Consider the following 21,624-nt stretch of genomic DNA (forward strand, 5'->3'; position numbering starts at 1 on the left):
GAAGTTAACAGAGCTGGTTTGCCAGTTGTTCAATTATTATGAAATTGAAGTATGCAACATACTTGGGTTTTTTCCTTTGCTTACAAATAATGATGCTTCAGAAGCATTAATCTGTAGGAAAAGTAGGGGTAGAAAATGAAGTTAGTTCTTAGGGATTTTTTTATGTGGGGTTGGTTTTTTTCGAATCCCTTGTGTTGTTTCTTAACCACCAGGTGAAGGTCTGTATTTGCTAGGGGGTTGGCTTGAACAAATAGGCCAAAAGAGCTGGCTGCAATGCAAAAAGGCTGTGCAGGCAGTTGGATTTCAGTGCACTCCCTGTCTGCACATGGTGGATTCCTCCCTTTCTATTATAATCCCCTTGCTGGAGCAATTCTGCTTGTAATGACAGTGCAGTATTGTGTGATCCTTTAGGAATTTCCTCTCTTGGCATTATGCCTCTGTTTAGTTCATCAGATTGGGATTCAGTCCTGTGCAATGTCCTTAGTCATTCATGTAAACATACTGTCAGTGGCTATATAATAAGTATTTAAAGCCCTTCTTGTGAATATCCTGGCTAGTCGTTGAGCTTTCATGAGCTCTGAGCTTGAGTTCACTGAGTAATTCAGCTCGCCACTGGCCTAATGCTACAAGACCTTGCTTTCACTGTCAACAAAACAATGTTTGCAATAGTTAATGGAAAATGTCCATTCTGTGTAAACACCTGCATTAGATACCCCATAGGTAACCTCAATGTAGGCCTCATGCTCTCCTGCAACACCAGAGCAGCAAAGAGCAGGAGAGGCACACATATGCAAACTGTTTCACCCTTGAGGTTAGGGATTCACAGGGAATGGTTACTTCTTCTGGAAGATGCTGCTCTCTTGCAGCTGAACGAAATGAGGTCCCTCTTTTATCGCTGAAAAACAGGAGAGTCGTCAGGAAGCTGCTGGAGTCAGGAATGAGACAGGTTTCTCGAGGTTAGCTAAGCATTCAACTTTTCAAGGTGTGTTTCCATTTTCTTTTCAGTCACCATTTCTATGTTGTCTCACATGTCTAATAGAATACCGCTGTCTCTAATTTTATAACACATGTAGCACATATGTCTATTATATGCACTGTGGCACATGAATGGGTCATTTGTGGGATGACTGTCAACCCCAATACTATACTATTGGCATTTTTTATTATCCAGCAACACTTATTTTCAACCAAAAATAGCAGATAACAATAATACCAAGCCAAGAGAAGAGTCTTTTTGTTGTCTTATTTTGTGCTTAAGCAAAATTTTGTGGCATTTGCTGTCAGATTTTTCTGCTTATTAAGGGGAAAAGAGGGATACAGAACTGGAAATTACTTTGAAATCTTTCCATCCTGCCTAGATTTTAGGATGAAGGCATTCCCTCCAAAGTGCATGTTTGTCACTAAAGCTGTATTTTGCGATAAACGTGCCGGCAGGAATGCTGAAACTGCGGTAAACGTGTGTGAAGCTCTTTTACTTCTAATCACAGAATCATAGAATGCTAGGTTGGAAGGGACCTCAAGGACCATCAGGTCCAACCTTTCTAGGCAAAGCATGACCTAGACTTGATGTCCCAGCACCTTGTCCAGCCAAATCTTTAAAGTGTCCAGTGCCGGGGAACCCACCACTTTCCTGGGGAGATTATTCCAGTGGCTCATTGCTCTCATTGTGAAAAATTTTCCTTCTGTGTCCAGTTGGAATCTCTCCAGAAGTAACTTGTGCCCATGACCCCATTTCTTTTGTCTTTTCCATGTAACTCCTCGTAAAAAGGGATTTTCTGTCGTCTTTGTAGCCACCCTTTAAATACTATAACATGGTGAGAAGGTCTTCCTTAGGCCTTCTTTTCTCAGGGCTCAACAAACCCAGTTCTCTCGGGCTTTCCTTACAGGGCAGGCTTCCTAGTCCTTGGATCATATTTGTGACCCTTCTCTGAACACTTAGCAGCCTGTCCACATCTTTTTTTGTATAACTGAACACAGTATTCCAGGTGGGGCCTGACAAGTGCCAAGTAGAGTGGGGAAATGCTCCTACTAGCTTATGAATTTCAAATGTATGGCTGTGCAATGGAGGGTGCTGCTGGGTTTGTATAGGGTTGAGATCCAAGGACAGCTGAGATTCATACAAACTGCTGTGAATTCAGTGAATTTTCCTCTTCTTTCCAAACAAATCTCCTAAGGCAGAGTCAGTGGAAGACTGCATTTCTGTGAAGTTGTGGTGCTCTGTGTTTTGGTGTCTTTCGTGTTGGAGTATTCACTATGGGACAGTCATATGAATTTCACTCTTCAGGTACTGTCCATCCTTAATGTATCACTTTCTTCGAGTAATTTCTGTCTTTATTCGTTTGCTGTCATTCACTTTGCAACTCATTTGGTGACGCTTGAAAGATTTTTTCTTTAATATAAACTGAAGGGGATATCTTGTTCAGCTCTCAATGCTAATCTGTTCCAATCCTGCATGAGAGGCGAGGAAGCAGAAAAGAAGAACAAGAAGAGAATGAAAAAGAGATTTGTGATGTTCCAGAGAATTCTAATCCTTCTCAAGGTTTTGTGGATGCGTATGATAGAAAAACTTGATAGAAGCAAGAAGAAAGAGAAACGAGATAATGAGATGAGAAAAGCACAAGTGGAAAAATGCTTCTAAGGAATTTTATTATAGCCTCTGCTATTTTTTTGGTAAAAGTTACTGCTGAGATGTTTTCCTTTAGCTGAGACCTTATTAAATTTTAGGAGTGGTGTTGTCACAGCAGACATCCTGTACTTGCTGGATCAAATGCTGTTTTGCTGTTTTGAGTGCAGCCAGATTGCGCCGTATGTAAGAACGGCTCCATTTTTCACATTACATGCTGAAATTGCCGAAGAAGTGAGTGCTGGAAACATATGCACCATGGTTTATTAGTAGGATGTGGGGAAGTGATAAAATTATCATTTGGGTACGGATCATAGTCATCAGTCTTCTGGGGTAGGTGCTCTGAGCCTGAAATATGTGGTGTTTTTCTTACTAGAAATCATCAATATAGTAACACTACAATCACCATTACTGGTATTCCTCCTGGTTTATATTATGAGCTCTGGAAAGGTAGGATAGAATAACATCACAAAGACGCCAGGATGTAATTTATAAGTAATTTACCAAGAGTTCTGGGAATCCAGTGACACCTCTGGGAGTGATAAAAAGAAGTAAAATTAAACTTTCGGATTTTACAAAACCAGCCTGACAGCTTCAGAGATTGAAATCTTTCTTGACGCACAGTGAAAGCAGCATGAAGTAGTTTTAAAAAGGGGATAAAGACAAAAACTCATTACAGTGAAACACTTGGTTATGATTATGGGAAGTAATTGAGCCCAGCTTGGAGTCATAAAGTTGCAATTCTTTTATGGGGTGTGAGCTGGACTTGGACCAGGCGGAGAAAGTGGTAGTTTGTATTTCACTTTGAAAACGCGGGCTGCGTGCTCTGTTCAACCGGCCTGCAAATGGTGTTTGGGCAATACGGCCTTTTTGTTGTTGTGCATTGCATCGCTTGTAGTCTTGAGCAAGTGTTTTTAGGGCAAAGATCTCTTTTACATATATATTTGTGTGTTATTTTGAAATATTTCCCAAGTTTTCTATTTATATGAAATATGGTACAGTTAAAATCTGGTGCTGTGAGGCCTGTAAGCATGACCCAGCACCACTGAAAACTGGTGAAAAATGTTTAATTTTGCCAACAGCAGTCTACAGAACTTGAAAGAGAAAATTAGAAAAGTCCCGATTTTGTGACATTTTTAAGGACAACCAGGCAAAGAAATGTGATCCATGTAGAAATACAGACGTGATTGCTGCTTTACCTTTCTATGGATGGATATGAACTTTATTTCTTTGAGCAATGATGAAAACAGAGGGAATTCTGAGCAAGGAAAGTCTCAGCAATGATGAAAGGGAAACACTTGGTTTTGCTGATTTGCAGTCAGAAGCCAATCGGAACGTCACTTGTCACTAAGGGGATACCTATTCTTTTTAGCCTTCCTGTTTTGTGCTAAATAAGCTCTTAAATTTCAAGGAGGAAAGTATTGTTTTTTCCATTTTCACACCAGAATAAACCCTGATAGGACTAACTGGTCCCCATTGCCTGCCCTGCACTGTGCTGCTGGTCCTATCTGGTGACCAAATCTGAACACTCAACCCCCAATTCTACCTTGTAGAACAGATCTTCGCATTGCATCCCAAGAAACAAAGATTTTTGTTAAGTTTGTGCTTGAATAGTCATGTTAAATCACTGAGAGGAGGTACAAGAGGTGTTTTTATCCTGAGAGATGAAGAAATGAAAAGTAAGAAGTGTTGAGAAGAGGGAGCTGGGCCACACATGGGGCTTCTTGGGTTGGATTGGAAATGACTTCTGACATAAGACTCTTTTCCTTATGTGGCCCTGTGAATTAATGAAAACTAGAGCAGAAGAAGATTTATCTTTTCTACTTTGTGTTCTCCAGCATCCCTTTTTTTTGAAAACTAAATGGTGGTTTAAGGGGTTGGAGGGCTGGCATGAGCAGAGGTGTACATCGCTGGGTGGGTTGCACATACAAGCAGCTGATGGGATAAAGGCAAGAATTGGTGTAATGGAGATATCCAGGGGATGTGAGTCTTTTTTGGACTTGATACTGGGTCATCTAATGTTGGAGAAACAGATGACTTTGGACAAGAGGGTGGTGGGGCTGGAGGCAGGTTGGTGAGCAGTCAGCATACAGGCTGCTCTAAGGCTGTGGAATGCCCCCGGCCTGGCCAGCTTAGCAGATACAGCAGGACTAGGGAAGCATTTCACACATTTCAGTGTGTGTTTGCTCTTTCCCCCCAAATAATTTTACTAAGCTGCCTGATGCTTAGGGTTAGCCTACGTATGGTTTTTAGAAGGGTACGGTGTTATTCTGATGCAGCTCAAGAAACATAATATGCTCTAAGTAATTTGGGAGACTTTAAAGTAGCTTTACAAGAGTCCATTTCATGGCTGTTTGGAAGGTATTTGTGTTTTCAGCCTCCAGGACATAGATGGCCCCAAAGGAGCCCTTTGAAGCCCAGCTTTTTATTATTAGTTTTACAAAATCCTTCCACTGGAATCATTAAGAAGATGTAGTATCTGTGTAAATGTATCTGTTAGACCATTAGCTGTGAGCGACAGAAGGATCATACTCAAAACACTTAATGCTTTTTCTTAACAAATTACTGTGCAAGTCAGTTGTTAAACAGCATTGTTTCATTTTCTGGTAGCTCTGTGCAGAAACATTAGGGTCTTGCTGCTTTCCTTAATAAGGAAATGAGCCCTCCCTGTGCGATGGCCCTGTTTGAAAAGGTCATCAGTGACTATTTATCCATGGCCTCAATCAAAAGGGAGCTGTTTCCATGCAGAAGCAATACCAATTCTTTATGCCATTAAAAAGGAATTTAATTTTTTTACTTTCTGATGACATTAAGTAATTCCCAGCAGTCCTTTGGCCACTGAAGAATGAGGAATGCTTTTCTAAGGGCAGCAGATTTGAGGTCCAGATTGCATTGGTGTTGTAGGCAGCACTTCTTGCGTCTTTGGCCAAGTAAAGACTGGAAAGGGAACTGGTAACTGTCTTCAAATATGTCAAGGGCTGCTCCAGAGCAGAAGGGAACAATCTGTTCTCCATGTGCATGGTGAATAACACAAGAAGCAGCAGGCTTAAATTACAGCAAGGAAGATTCAGCTTTGCTCTTGTGGAGCTGGTTTTCAAAGGGAAGGACTGTGAAGGTAGGGCATCGCTGTCATGGAAGTAGCTGGAGAGCTGACCCATGAGATGTGCTTATGTGGAGAGCCAGAGCTTGTCCCGCTACTGCTACTGTCTCAGTTGTGGTGGCATGAACATGGCATAAGGAAAGGAAGGGACAGTGAAGGTGAAGTTTGCAGAGGTTAAGTGTGGTGGTCACACAAGGCCAGACGGGGTGTGAAGAACCTGACACTTCCTACAGCTCCATTAAAGCAAATATTTAAGTAACACTGACACTTTCCCCCTCAAATCCTTCAACACATCTCATTGCTCTGCCTGCTTCTTCTTTACACTGGGTGAATAGTGAGCCTCGAGAGAGGGGCTGGAGAAAGGGCTTTCCAAAAGCAGTGTGCTGACAGGTTATTTTATGTAAAAGATTGTATTTTTGGTGAAAAGCGCTGGGATCTTCACTTGCAGAGCTGAAACAGGGCCACAAAGATGGGGTAAAAGAAAGCAGGAGGACAAGTCAGGGTGGGAAAGACGGGGAACAGCCTTAAATTAATTATTGTTGTTCCTCACTTGGATATCAATGAGAGCCTTGTCTTGTTAATAATTTGATTGGATTATTTTAGTCACTATAGGTGGGAGAACAAAGGTGCCCAGGAGACTGTCTTCTTCCACATTCTCCGTAGTGTAGCCTGGGGGGAAGACCCTGATAGCTGAGGATGGCAGAAGAACCTGCTGTCATCTCTGTGCTTTCTCTTGGAGAAAGTGATCTTACTGAAAGACCAGAGCTTGTAAGGAATCTGTGTTGATAAAGGTATTTTCTGCAGTATTCATGGATGTTTTTTTCTTTTCCTTTCTAATGATATGAAGTCTCAGAAGCAACCATGGGCACAAATTAAAAGGCATGCTTTTTTGCAGAGGAAAAAGGTGATATGACCTTTAATTCCTCTTAGAACTTAAAAAGATAAGACTGTCTTTACTCGTATAGGGTTTATATAAAGATCTGAGCCTCAAGTTCCAGTGATGTCCAGAGAAAAGGCTGGTGCTCTGTGACTAAAAAAAGGTTTTGATTTAACTGTACATTTACTGTAATCTTAGGAAGGTTGGCTATGATAGTTTGATCGTGCCTTGGTTCATGCTTGCACCCCTTTCCAGCTGCTCACGATGTAGCCTGTGCTGATCAACCCTTTCCTAAAAATAAACAGTTCTAAATGTACAGACTCAGAGCCTAACGTAAGACACCCAGTCAGCTGGGATGAGCCACAGCCCCGTGAATGTTTGTCTCACTGAAAAGACCATGAGGTGGATTTCATTTGTGTTACAAACAGCCGTCCTGGACGCCGTTTGCTTTGCAAACAGCAAATTTAAAGTGAATAATTTCTGCAGAGCATATAGATATGCATAGCATGGGGAGGGCATGTTGCTAAAGAAAGTCCAGCCCATCACTCCAGCTACAGTTTCCGAAAGGTCTCAGCCTTCTTGTTATGAATCGGCAGAAGCTCATTCCCATTAATCCATTAGTCATTAGTCGCGGAGGGCCGGAAATTTCGGAGCACACCGGCAGGCAGCTGGACTATGCTGTTGCTGCAAAGATCCAGCACAGATGAATCAAAATAGTCGGGTGATGTCATGTCACTGTGCAAGCGTGCCCGGGACACTGGCTGCCAGGAATTGTCTGTCCAGGGGTGGTTTCCTTTTACAGCCCTTTTAAAGGGTCATCATGCCGAGCTGCACATGACAGTTCCCTTCAAGAGAGCTTGTGGCTCCTTTGCATAGTTAGTATGTTTTAAACAAGGGAGCTTATCAGGTGGTTCCTGACCCTTTCCTCATGAACTGATCCACTGGGAAGTGTTGCTTCAGTCTCCAAGGCTTCTGACGGCTGACGGATAAGAGCTCCGTGGCTGCAAGCTGGGGAGACTTTGAACTTCTCCTATGTCCACAGATACTTTCAGGCGAGTTACTGTACACTGGAATTAAAGCTGGAAACACCAGGCATGCAAGGTTTGGCAGCCTGCTGCAGAGCGGCTCTCCACACAGACCACAGCCCAGTGCCTCGGAGCTGAACTGCCGGCAAGCTGGACTTCTTTTTGCAGCCACATGATCTTCCCGGAGCTTTGTTTTTTCACACCTGGGCTTTTGGTGTAGGTGACACCTTGCCCTGCCCCTCGTGCTGCCTTTTGTTCTTCAATCCTGGGCATGACCAACAGCTGCTGCCGCACGAGCGCATGTTTCATCTCATGAAGCGTTTTGGTAGCTTTAGAGGGAGCAAGAAGAGAAAGGAGCAGTGCAAAAGCTTGGAGAGACGCCAGTCTGATCCTCGTGGCTTGTTTGGTAGGGGTTCTCTGCATTATCCATTCAAAAATGAAGGAGATCGGTATTTGGGAGAGGGTGGCAAGTGGGGCATAGCAAATAACTGAGCAACAATTTTGTGCTTCCCAATTTCATTGATTGAATCGTGCAGTTGTTGCGTGGAGGTTATTTCTATGTTAGTTTTAACCAGAGATGAACACCTGAGTGGACACCTGTAACACATATCAGATATAACCTTTAGGAAAAGAGTGATGGTATGGGAGCTTTACAGTAGACACTAGGGAATACATTCAAAAGGGGCTATTGACTAACGTTACTTTAATTGAAGGATAGTAACTAAATGCTATGTTAGGGCTAACACTGTATATTGAAAGATTAATTTGAAGTAGAGAAAAATTGAATATCAATGATAAGTAATGCATTAAAAAACATATCTTACAGATACTGCAGTTATCGATATAATTGTGTTTGAATTCCAAACAGGGACCATTCTCCATTTATCAAAAGCTTTTCCTGGTAACTAAGTATTAACTCCAGTACAGGTGCCAAGTTGTTTGTTTTGGAGAGTACCTGTCTGTGTATCATATGGGGATCAGCTGGCCACAACCTCACAAGAGCTTTTACAAATGGATCTGGCTGGTTTTCTTAAGAATAGTGGAGAAATATAATGTTTAATGCATTTCTGATATGGACTAATAGTAGCTGGTGTACAATTCTGGTTTACAACTCTGGTTCCTCGATAACCATGAGTGCTGCTGAGAGATTCTGTCCTGTGACTGAGAAGTTTAAAACTGATGTTACACTGAATCAGCCACATAAGGCACCATTTAGAGAGGCTGACTTGTACAAAGGGTAGGCAAGGCTCTTTTTTACTCTCTATCAGTCAGGAGTCACTGTGTTAAGTCCAGCAGAATGACAAATGAGTAGTGTTGGACCATATGGATGGTGTGGATGCATACATACAGATTTAGCGATGGGAAGTTGCAATTGATGGATGGGTGGCTGCCCAGGAAGCTTGTTTTTCTATAACTTACTGTTTTTCAAGTTATTTAGTGGACGTTTGTGTTGTTTTTAAGGTGTCTTTCTTGCAGATGCTTCTCCCTTTGTTCCTGTTTTGTACAGTTAAGTGTTTTTAAATCTAAGGTACTGCACCTTGTTCTGCATTCCCCTAAATCCATTCCACGAAACCTGTCTGAGGGTTTCTGCTGGAGTGGTAATAACAGTGATGTGAATGAGACATGACTCAGGTCTTTCGAGTTTAACAGTGTCAGCAAGATGCAAAAAGACCAGTAACAGAGTTTATGTAAAGTTTATTTCCAAATTTCCAATTAAACCCCCTAAATTCTCACCTGGGCACAAACACATGTATGATCTGTTGATTGAGTGATTAATGGCACTTTGAGCCACTAACTTACCCTCTTGTGGTTTCATTAGTGAGATGTGAATAGCCAATATTTGCAAAAGGATTTGCTGCTGGAAGCACCAAACATAGTGGTGTAACTCTGCTTCCTGGAAGTCTAACTCTAAACCCCTCCCTTATCTTCCTCCATAGAGAAAATAATTTATCCTGCACCAAGAGCACTGGCTATATAAACTGTAATGTTTGTGACAGATTTATAAATAATAGTTAGAAGCGTAATGCCAGAAATGCTAGAAAATATTCTCCTCCTTATCTTCATTCCCATTAATCCAGCTCTGTAACTGACTCCAGTGGCACACAGTGAGCATTGGGCAGAGTTTTCTGCACAGTGTTTACTCTACATACTTCGCAAATGCCATTCTTGTAAGAACGCGACCAGGTCAGCTCCCTGCATCGCATTTCCATCATGAACAGAGAACTACCAAGTCACAAGAGTCAAAAAAAGCAAAGGAGATGTGGCTGCCTGCCTTGGACACTGCTGCAGGGATTGCCTCTGCTATCCCAGCAGTCTGGATTCCTTTTCGGAAACAGGTTACACACTTGCAAATGCTTTTATTCCCCCCAAATGGCCTTAATTATTTGCAGGGGAAAGTAAAACCAAAAGCTTTGCATTATTTATTTGCATTATTTTCCAGATTTAATCTGTATCTCATAGCCATTAGGCCTTAATAAACACTTTCTGGGCAGCTTTCAAGTGAACTGTCAGTGCTCAGCACATTTTGTGATCAGTATTAGTGGTGTGCAGGAGCACTAGAAGCAACCAGACTTGGTGGCTCATCACACACTGATGGATCCCATTTAGTTGCTGTCTGCCATCAGGGATGAGAAATGAATGACAACAGTCCAACATCGGCTTTCCCACCCTGCTCTCCCAGGGTGGCTGTGCTGCCACTGCTGCCTCACTATTGCTGAATGAGCTTAGATTGTATTCGGGAAAGGGGTGGAAAAGGAAATAAGAGGGAAAAGTCCTCTGATGACCCAGAAAAGGGGTGCTCTGTCACCTGGTCTCATTGAGTCAAGAATTTCTGATTTTTCACGGCCATGTCTGTAAGTGTTTTAAGGAAGAGTCCTCTGGTCACTGAAAATAGGGTTGGGCCACTGCAGCTTCTTGTATTCACAGGATTAGATACCATCAGGCCACTGCAACTGAAGTTATCAAGTAGTACATTCTTCTGTGTATCAATTGAGCTGAACCTCGTCCTTTCTCTGCAATGATGAAGAGGTTCACATCCTGGTAGAGAAGTGGAGGGTGGCATTACCAAGGATAAGCATCTCTGTAATTCCCTGGGTTTGGAGCCTTACAAGTCCTTTTATGCCAAGTGAACAGCAAGAAAAGACCTAAGCATGGCCAAACAGAAGCAGACAGCACACAGAGAGGGGAAACAGTAAAGCACGAATGAGCACCAGGAACAAATGAGAACAAGGAGAGTTGTGGGGTGAAGGCAGCTTTGCTCCAGGAGAGGAGCAGCCAACAGAGAGACCTCGAAGCTTGAGCTACCCACCAAACAGCAGGGAAGCTGATTTAAGCAATATGATTTTGGCAGGGCTGAGGATGAGGATTACCTAAAATTTCTCTGGCCTCTGGGTCACCACCACAGTTTCTTTCTTCCTCTTGCAGCTGCTGCTTGCCTGTGCAGGGTTGCTGGCAGCTTCTCTGCCTGCAGCTCTTGCTGCAGCCTGGTGTGTTGTAAATAGATAGGCTCTGTGGCATTTCTGCAGGGGACAACGTTTTGGCCCCAGTGAGACTAATTGCACTGGCCTTTAAAGGACACCATTTATTCCATGAAGGATTGAATGACACATGCAAAAGGTATAATGTTAAAAGTGCTTCTTCTCTATGCATGGTATGAGTGCCCAGTGAAGGAACTGCTTTGCAGCACATGTGGCTGCCATGACCCTAGCGCTGCCTTGCGCTCAGGCATTTAGACTCAAACCACGTCCTTTTGGAGGCTCTTAGCTGCACTAAAGTGCCCAGGAGCTTCTCCTTGCCCATGCTGCTCCTCTTGGGATTTGTTGCTATGGATTTTAATCAACAGGGACCAATGCTGAGCCCCAGCAAGTTGGGTCCAAGGGACTCCAAGCAAACCTCAGTACTGCCCCTTGGTCACTGACCTGTCCCCCCTCAATAGTAGCTTTGATGACAATAAAACTTCCAGCTGTTGTAATGAAGAGCGACTAAATTAGCACTAAATGAGGAGTAAGCCTGCTGAATGACTCAGACCCAAATACATATATGGGCAAACGTGCTTCTGCCCCGCCACGTGCACAGACCAGGCAAAGGGCAGGGGCTAGTTCCCAAGTCGCTCTGTAACTTGCTGTAGCCACACTGGCAGCACTCAGTGCGCATGTTTTATCTCATGTCTCTGCAACTCCTGTGGGATAGAGGGCTTCTGAGGCTGTAGAGCAGAGCTGGGAGGTGCTGTATTTTACAGTATCTCCAAATACTCAACCCAAGGAGAAATGTGGGTGTGGGTTGTGTGTTAAGCAAAGAAATCATACTCTTCCTTCCCGACAGCAGAGATGTGGCAACTGCAGCAGTGATCACAACAAGGAGCTAATGTGCCATAGGATGAAATCTACTCAGACAACAGTCCATGGGCAAGGTCCAAATAGCAGGTGATTCACAACCTCTCCAAGTGCAAATGGAAGCCCAGGGGATTCTTTAGCCTGGCTCACATCACCGTTTATTGGCACAAGCCATGTTGTGTATAGTTGCAATGAAAATGTGTAGGAGGAGGACAGAGAAGCGACTACAAAAGGAGACAGGATTTGATCTCCTGCTTCTCCAGGCTGGGGAGCTGCAGCTCATCTGGCACCTTGCCCCAAAGTGGGTGATGCTGTTTGTGGGAGGAATGGAGCTGAGATGTTTATTTTTCTCATTCTGGTGGGAAGTTTCTGTTATGAGGCATTGGGGAAAAAAATCAGGGTGGAAATGTTTCTGGAGAAATTAATGAGTGAGGGGGCTGCTGCACGTTCCAGAGGCTGCCTTAAACGAACTGAAGGAGCAAAATCCTGTTGCTTCTGAAAAGCAGCTTAAAACCACCAGCATCAGAGACTGGCCATGACAAAGTGAGACCGCTTTGGTTTGTTAATGATTTTCTCTGCTGGTTTTCATGCTCTGTTGAACTGACAGTGATTTTAGAAAATGTGCAGCCCTGGCTGATGAGTACTGATTAATCTTGTACTACAGAGAGCTCTGAGACCTAGAAGCTGTGAAATTTCTGTGGCTGGTTGTCAGGAACGAGAAAAGCAGTGATGAGCAGGATGAAATGTTTGAGACTTTTTACTTTGCCATTTTCTGCTTCCTTACAGTCACTCTGCTGGTGTTTTCTGGCACATCCTGGCTTCATACACAGCTTCAAAGCATTCTGCATGGGGCGGGGGGGGAAAGGATTATGCCCATCACAATAGAATCAGCAAGGTATTTTGAAGGTATTTTATGTCATCTAGAAGAGGGCAGATTTAGATTAGATACTAGGAAGAAGTTCTTCACTCTGAGGGTGGTGAGGCACTGGCACAGGTTGCCCAGAGAAGCTGTGGCTGCCGCATCCCTGGCAGTGCTCAAGGCCAGGCTGGACAGGGCTTGGAGCAACCTGGTCTAGTGGAAGGTGCCCCTGCCTGTGGCAGGGGGTTGGAACCAGATGAGCTTTAAGGTCCCTTCAAACCCAAACCATTCTATGATTCTATGATTTTCAAGCAGGTACCGGTAAAATGAGATAGAAATAAACCCCAGAAGACCTCCACTGATTTGGTGGAAATTCAGATGGAGGTTTACTGAGCAGTGTGCTTTGCCCTGGGCTCTTTCCCTTGCTCCCTCCCTGGTGCAGAGCCCAGCGTCCTCCCTCTGCAGCCCTTAAAGAAGACGTAGACTTTTTTCCTGCACAGCGAGTTGTCCAAGGATGCAAATTCTTCTCTATTTTCAAAGGAAGTTGTATCTGTCTGAAGGGCAGGTTGTTCATGGGAAAGTACAGTATGTTCTCAAGGCGCCAAATTACAGATCAGTGCTGCAAATGAATCTGCCCACCCACACTTCTTCCCAGTCCTGCTCCGGTCAGCTCTGTGCATCTCCTCACAAAGTTTGATCAAAAATACCTATATTGCTATAAATGACTGAATTACTCAACACTGACGTACTGTTGTCAACAAAGTGGTGGGTGAGACCAGCAGGGCCAGCCTCCTGTTTAGCAGGCTGTTTTGCAAACTACAGGTTTTGGGCAAGGAAAGCTCCCATCTGGGAGCTTATGGTCCTTGTTGGAGCTTGTGAGTGCACGTGTCTGTCTCCCAGGCACAGTAGCAGCAGGCTTCAGTTTTTTGCTGTCTTAAGGATATTTTTCTTTTAATTCTGCTGCTATTCAATTGGTCTTATTTGGAACAGCAGGATAAATGTTATTCCTGAAAGACAAAGAGAAACTAAAAGCAGACCTTGGGACTGAACCTAGCTAAAGTTGTGAAATGCAAGTACAGGAAGGGTTCATTGAGTTGGAAAAGGAGAAAAATGATACAGAAGGAAGCTGGGCACTGACTGTGGGTGAAAGTGGATGCAGATGCTGCCTGTTTCTGAAAACAGATGATATTTATGTATTCATCAGGATTTCCTTCTTCTGTCCTTCACTGTTATCTTCAGGTAACAGGTCACTTCTGATAAGTATCTAAGGCTGGAGCCTTATCTTGTAACATAATTAACTATCTGATTCATTTGTGAGGTGAAAACAAAATAATGTAGATAAGGCTTTCTTGTATGATACTTCACTTTAGTGAACACAGCCTGGCGTGCCCTCATGATGGATGCTGGAGGGTTACAACTGATGTACCAAACATCACTGCAATTACTGATTTCTGTGCATCCTCTCACATCTTTACTGCACTGGATGGGAATAGTGTAGGGCTGATTTTTTTCCCCTCCTTCTTTCACTTGCATTTTTCAAGGGCTCTGACTTTCAGAAGAATAGCTGTATGAGAAGCTGTTACCCTGCACTGACTTTCTACTTGATTTGAATGGGCTAAGCTAGACCACAATTTATTTATACTCCCATGCATCTATATCACAAATCCTGTTGCCAGGCTTTAAAAGCAAGCCAAAATCTGTTTTCACAGCCTAAAATTCCGCTTGACAAAAGCATTTAGATAGGGGGTACATTTGTTTAATTAGAAATCAATGTTCTGGACTATTGACTCCTTGCTCAAAGTTTCAGTGAATTGCCCAAGAGTGCAATTTTAAAGATGTTGTTAAGGCAGTTTGTTTGTCAGGTTTATTGGATCAGCAAATCCCAGGAATTACCAGGATTCAGCTGTTTTCTACTTTCACTTTTATTCTTGTCCAACCTAAAAGCAGTTTGAGGACTTAAAAGTGCTCAGAGTGGTGGGATTTAACACCCCAATAGTGTTTTAGCCATTTTATTGTCATTGCAGAGTCGTACTGAATGCAAAGGCTTAGATCTGGAGAGATGAAGGGCTGCTCTGTAAGATATCATTGTGTGCCTGGCAGGCTTGGCTTAGAAGCTTGAATTCTCCATGCCAGAAAGGTCACACAGCCTTACTTGATTTAAGGACAGAGCCTAGTGCTGCATCACACACTTGCACTGAAGAGTTCCCATCTTGTCCTTTTCTGCTCCTTCTTTGATAAAGTCAGAGCAATTAAGCTGGAGGAGGAATAACAGAATCAGCTGACATTAATTAAGAGCATCCTGTTGTGTCTTCAGAGTTTTTTCTAGGCATTGGACAACAGCTGCTCCCCAGTGCTGTGTTCTCTGCTGGGTAACAAGGACCCTTTTGACACGCTTGGAGCTACAGTCACTGGATTAACAGATCCTGCCCATCTGGCCCCATGGTTTTACTTCAATCAGTGCAAGAATTAGGATAGTGTACGCAGAATTCTTGTGACAATCCTGCCGTTCCTGGCAGGCAATGCTCCTGGAGAGGAACAGATGATTTGAGCCATCCCTGCTGCTTGTATGTAGTATAATTGGAGATAATAAACAAGAATAGGGCAAGAAATCCTTGTAAGAAGTATGGATGAGGGAGAAATGAGATGGAAAGTCAACTGGAGACATGAGGGAGATGAAAAGTTTGCAATGGAGAAGCTCTTGCTGCAATAATGGTAATAAAAGTCCTGTGGGTGTTCAGAAGTGAGGATTGTACCAGTCTTCTTGAGAGAATGACTGACTTAAAAGGATAAGAAGCCGCAATAATGCTGTCATTTCCCAGAGGACATACCTGAATTTAGGCATGGTCAACATCCAGGGATCAGTATGGGGACTGATAATGTTCATTGGTAAGCTGGTTGGTGAGGTGAGTCTATGCAGCAGTACATGGTGGGCACTGATGACTGACTCCCAGTGAGAAGGATTTGGGGGTTTTGTGGATATAATCTGGAAAATGACCCAAAAATGTGCTGTCGTTATGAATAGGGTGAACCACATACTGGGCTGCGTTAGGAGGAGTGGAGCAATATCGTCAAGGGAGGTTATTATCCCGCTCCATCTGGTGCTGGTGGGCTGCACCTGAAATAAGAGTGTCAAATTTCTGGTCCCCCGTTAGAAAAATGCTGGGAAACTGGAGAGGGTTTCCCTGGAGGACTACCAGGATATTTTGGGACCTAGAGCAGATGTTGGGGGGTCTGTGACAAAAGGATGAGAGAAGCAGCCTACAAACACCTGAACGCAATTTCAAAAGTGGTAGAGCCGAACTCTTCTTAGTAGTGGCAGATGGTAAAAGAAGGAGTAAAATATAAGAGTTTGTGTCTGAGGAGGGTCAGAATGGATGTTAGTAAAAGCTTCCTCAAGAGGGTAGTGTGACGGGTAATCTAGAGAGGTTGTGGGATCTCCATCCTTAAGGATTTTCAAGACTCAGCTAGCCAAAGTCATGGCTGACCTGGTCTTGGTTAATACCAGACCTGCTTTAAGTGGGACACTGGAGAAGAGCCCCCAGTCATCCTTTCCAATCAACATTTCTGTGAGGCTCAGTTGTTCACTTGCAAGGAAAGCTGAAGTTGCAAATGTTCTGACTGTGCACCTTTTCCCACCCAATTCTCAATGCTGGCATAAAATTGTTCTTGGTTTGATGAATATTCAAGAACAGAGGAACTTCTTGGGTAGAGGCAGCTAGTGGTGCTTGTACAGCTGATTTATATCAGCAGAGCAGCAGCAGGAAATCACTGTGAAGACCATCCCCAACTCATTTATTGGGCCAACAAAGGCAGCAAGAGGTGTGTTTCCTGCACAAGGCACCCATGCTACCTTCTGGTTATTTCATTCACATTAAACATCACCATGAGTGTTGTGGGCAGTTATTAATGCCCCCCTGAGCTGAACAGTGTCTGGGCACCCTGAGCCGCTGCCCCACATTAGGTCATGCTCGTTTACCAGCCAGAGGAATTGCAGTGGGACTTGGTTTGTATCAGCTATGTGTCACTATAGCAACTCTTCACTTAACCAGTCTGCACTAAAAATAGATCACCTTGATCTCAAGGAAAGAAAATAAAAGGAAATCAGGAGGGGCAGTGATAGCAAGAGCTGTAGAGTCAGCTATTGACTGAAGGCTGCAGCATTTGAAACCTCTTACAAATAGTCTATCATGTAAAACAAATATTTGAGGGGAATCTATTTATCCAGAACCCCATTGTGTCAGTAGGTTTGAAGCTTTAGCTTATCAGAGGGATGTGTTTGCAGTTATCACCCAGCACATAGAGGATGCTGAAAACCGTGTGGGATGTTGCTTATCTTTGGTTAGGATGTGTAAGGGATCTTGTCTTCCAAGTAAGCTGATCTGCAGCTCTGTCATTAGACTTGATAGCCTCCTGTGCTCTTACATGAAAGTTATCAAAATCTCTACTCATTTATGAAACTGTTATTGGTATCTGCAGAAATCTGTGAGGGACACAAACCTGCAAAAAGCTGAATGCTGTTAGCAAAGTTGTTACTAAAGCATCTTGAAGTTAATGGGAGTTGAGTGTTTTGGCACTTGATAGGGACAGGATCCTCTGTAAAGGAAGTGCAAATGATGCTTGATGTTATTTTTCCTGCAAACCCAGCTACTGCTTACATCTGAAGGGAACAGAATAAATCCTTGTGAAGATAGGGCAGTAGGTGTGAAGGCAAAATAGCAACAAGATGAAAAGCTTATTAAGGAGCTGCAGAATTCACTGAAAATGCCTTTGATGGGAAAAAGAACCACGTTTGCATGAACACAGCTCATATATCACGGGCAGCATGTATGATGCTCAGGGAAGGGTTAATTTAGCTTCCAGAGATGACTGGAATTAGTATCATGTATTCAGCATTATCAGTCAGGAAGAGTTTGCTCTTGATAAAGGGCCAGATTATTTTAATGACCTTTTTGGGCTGACAATTTGCAGACATAGCTGATACTAAGATGTGTAGGTACTCAACTGTCCCTGCCCTGTATACTCTGATTCTTATTTTTATTTAGTAGTATAAATTGTATTTTTTGTATTTATTTCATCTTCTTAAAATAAGATAAGCAGCTTTTGATGGTGACATGCACCATCTCAGGAGAATACCTGTGCAGAGGTGGAGGGTTAGAGACAGTACCGACCCCCAAATCCCACCATTCTTTTCAAGCTTAAAGCTTATTATTGCAAGGTAAGAAAGTAGAATTGGTCTTAAGACATTTTTTTACCTCACTTGAGACCCACTACTTGTACACCGTCTGGGGATCTGACCCATATTCTTCACTTCTTCACTGGGTGCTCTTTTTAATCAGCTTTGGAGCTGTGAAGGAACTGTAGTGCAAGGTAATTAGAAATCCTAAGTGTGTTCCCAAACAGCAGACATGGAGGTGTGAAAATAGAAAAGTAGTGGGTTTTAAACAGAAGAAATCATTCATTGAAAAAGTTCTGTGATGCAAAGCCCAAGAGCCTCTCCCAGGCATGACTGCCCCTCTGTCACTCTATTTTGGGGAGCAAGAGCTTCATCAACAGGCATGTTTGGATGAATGTCTCTAATACACCACCATTAATGAGGAGATGAGAACAAATGAACCGTGGTCACTGTACATGCTCATTCAAAAACTTATGTATTCATAGTCAGCCAAGTCCTCTGGAGATGTTAGTTGCCATTACTGGAGGCAATAGTGCTATATACACCAAAAGGCAAGAATTCCCCTGTTTAGTGCTTTTACTCCCAGCTTCAGCCTGGGAGCAGTTTTGGCACAGATACATGTGCTGTAGGAAAAAGCAGTAAATGGTTTTTACCTCTCTTAGATGGCAAGACACTTTGAAGTGCTTTTTCTGCCTCTAAAGAGGCTGCTGCTTCCACTGAGCTGTAATAAAAATCCTCTCCTTACCCCAGAGCAGATGACAACTTTCTACTGCTGTCAGATTTGGGTTTATTTTCTTCTTTCCTAAAAGGATACCAGAGTTTTCCTTTATATCAACCAGCTCCTTCTTTAAAACTTTATGGAGATCCTTCCTGGCAGTGGTAATAGGGAAAACTAGAGATTATATGAAGCCTATTTGAACTTAAAACTGATGTGTGGAAAACCAAGGGTCTTACTATAATTCATTGCATTTTTTTCCCCAAATAAACACCAGTCTGATACAGAGCACATAGCAAAGCAGCAAGTTCCCTACAAGAAATCCCAAAAGTGTAAACTAACCTTGAGACGTAGGAGACTGATACATAAAAACTGCAATAAGACTGAGAAAAGTAATCCTAACCATGGAGACTTGTAGAGAATTTACCATATTACGGGAGCATGCTGCCAGCTGAAATGAAAGCCTACTACAAAAGCCATGAGCGAGCAGTGCTCTTTAAAATTTAATCACAAAACCATCTGGGAGATCAAGAGATGCTGCTTCTCTTTTGAAGGGAGCTGGTGGCTGGTCAGGACCTGGAATGATATACTTGGTGCTTGCTCTCAGCTGAAAACTAGATCTAGGAGGCTACAAGCATGAAGGGGAAAGTCAGCCTGAACTAGAAAAGAATTAGACTGAAGAAATCATAACAGCAGAGGGTTCTTTTTCTCTGTGTGGGGATGTGGAATATCGTCTCATTGCAGCTGACCAGCTGCCAAGGTAGCTTTGGTGGCACTGCATCAACCCTGGGTAACCACATAGACAAGAGTGTGCCTCTACTGCAGTACCTGCTGTGTAAAATAACTCTACAGAAGCCAACTTTAGATTAGCTAATATCTAATTTAAAGGAGAATAGTAGCTTCCTAACTGCCCTCTAATGGAGTTTGTAACTTACCTTGCTTCTCAGGCAAGTTTTGCTGCTGTGCTGACACAGCTTATCCAAGTGTTGTGTTTAAAGGTGACTTGGATATGTCTCCTCTGCATTGCAGACATTGCAATTCCAGCTTGTTTTTTGGTCCCTAACTTCTTCCCTGATAGGAGTCAGGAATCAAACAGGTTTCATCCTGTCACTGCTGTCGCAACACCTCATAACCATAAACAGGCCACGTAGATTTGGACTTGACTCTTCACACTTCTGGAAACAGCAGCCTGAGCTCCCCTGTTCTAGGTTCCAAAATAAACACAAGAAAGGAAGATTGGACCTCAAAATGCATTAAATATTCACTAACAGCTGGAGCTTCTGAAAATCAAATTTAATGTCTGATGTCTTTCTGCATCTTGTTTTAAGGCCTTCTCACAGATTGACTATTTGGACTTGGGCACTAGCACATATTGACACACCTAGGGGGCTGAGAGGTTTTGGTTAATAGCATGGGTAACTCCTTATCATTGTGCTATTCACTTAATATTAGAATGTCTTTAAAAGATGGGCACCATTAGTAATATTTTACAGATGGTAAAGTTTAGGCTATAGAAAATTAAGTGTTTTGTCATAATCAGAGAGTGGATGGCACTGGAATAAAGGCACCTTCTGCTTAGGTGTGAGATTATGTAACTATTTTTTACTGCTTTGAATGTCATTTTCAGGTAGAATACAAGGACAAATGTACCAGGACAGGCCAGTTATCCACCCAGATTAGTCTCTTTTTGTACCAATTGCCAGTAACACAAGAGTACAGGGAGTAGTGTAAGAACAGGACAAGAACATAAGGATGTTTCCCATTGTACTATCCCAACCTCAAGCACTTTGTGGCTCACGTACTGAGCTAAAGCTGGTGTTTGGTAGATTGCGATGAGTTTTTCTTCCAGGATCTTGCCCAACTGCATTTCAAAACCAAACTTCTAGCACATACTGAGGCACCTGTTCTGCTGTTTAAGAATATATCAGAAGTATTTCCTCATATTTTTTTTGAGCCTCCCACCTGCTACCTTCATCTGATGCTCCCTTTCCTGTTTGCCATCTCCATCCCATGCCTGATTTTATAGGTCTCCATCATATCCTTTCCTGCAGTCATCTTTTTCTAAACTGAAGTGTTACTCCATAACAATCATCCTTAGCAGCCTTTTCTGCATCTTGTCTAGTTTTATTGAGTCCTCTTCGAGGCTGGTCAGTAGAAACCCTCGGTCATCTACGGCAGTGTATAGCATCGACTCACATCTGCACCTCTGTATTATGAAGCTGCCTTTGAGCACAGCCCATAAGTGACCAGTTAGACAGGACAAGGATAGTCTGTCTAACAGATGGGAATATCATAAACCTGAAAAATATTATGATGTGATTTATCTGTCTGGAAGATTTAACTCAATAGATAGCTGGAAATTTTTTTTGCTAAGAAAGGGCAGAGATCAATCTATGAAGACAAATTCAACTGCACAAAAAAGCCTACAGTAAATTAATTATCTGAAAAGTGGAATTGTGTATTTATTATTTCCTCGGCTTGTGTCTAACTATCTAATCAGTCTTTGTACATGTCAGCAGCACATCCATAATAAGAAAGTGCTGTGTGGAGTGTGTGAACTGGAATTAGAGATGTGATAATCAGCCGAACCGTTGGAGACAATGTAAAGGCTGCCTGGCATTTGCATTCCTCTAACTGAGGAGAAAAACCTTATATGTGCAAATGAGTTGTTGGGTGGCTTTTTTTCCTTCCTGGTATGTTGTAACCATGGGCAAATTGCTCTTAGAGCAGCGCTTCCCCGGCAGCATGCCAGTTCACACTGGAGTGCCTCCATGCCTGGTTAGACCTGTTCCAGTATGGTGGTGACAGTTGTGCTGTATTCAGTTAGGATGTGAGGTGATGTGGCAGATAGAGGCATATAGAAGTATATATGCCATAGCAAAAATTGCTGATGGATAGGTAGACCTACAGTTTTACGATGA

At 42.9% G+C, this 21,624-nt stretch overlaps 1 protein-coding gene across 4 annotated transcripts in view; it reads left to right on the top strand.

Moving 5' to 3' along the window:
• The window catches only part of PRKAG2 (protein kinase AMP-activated non-catalytic subunit gamma 2), a gene marked incomplete at its 5' end in the record, with an annotated part of 225,434 nt that overhangs the window by 100,794 nt on the left and 103,016 nt on the right, over positions 1 to 21,624 (top strand). Inside the window, one exon of one of the 4 annotated variants that reach the window (XM_080611094.1) lies at positions 7,926 to 8,031. The exons of the other annotated variants lie outside the window; for them this stretch is intronic. Coding sequence (XP_080467220.1) covers positions 7,926 to 8,031 — 106 coding nt within the window. Of the gene's footprint in view, positions 1 to 7,925; positions 8,032 to 21,624 lie in introns of those variants that run through there. 4 annotated transcript variants of the gene reach the window in all.

This window comes from Psittacula echo (genome assembly GCF_963264785.1).
Source record: "Psittacula echo genome assembly, chromosome: 2".
Taxonomy (NCBI): Eukaryota; Metazoa; Chordata; class Aves; order Psittaciformes; family Psittacidae; genus Psittacula; species Psittacula echo.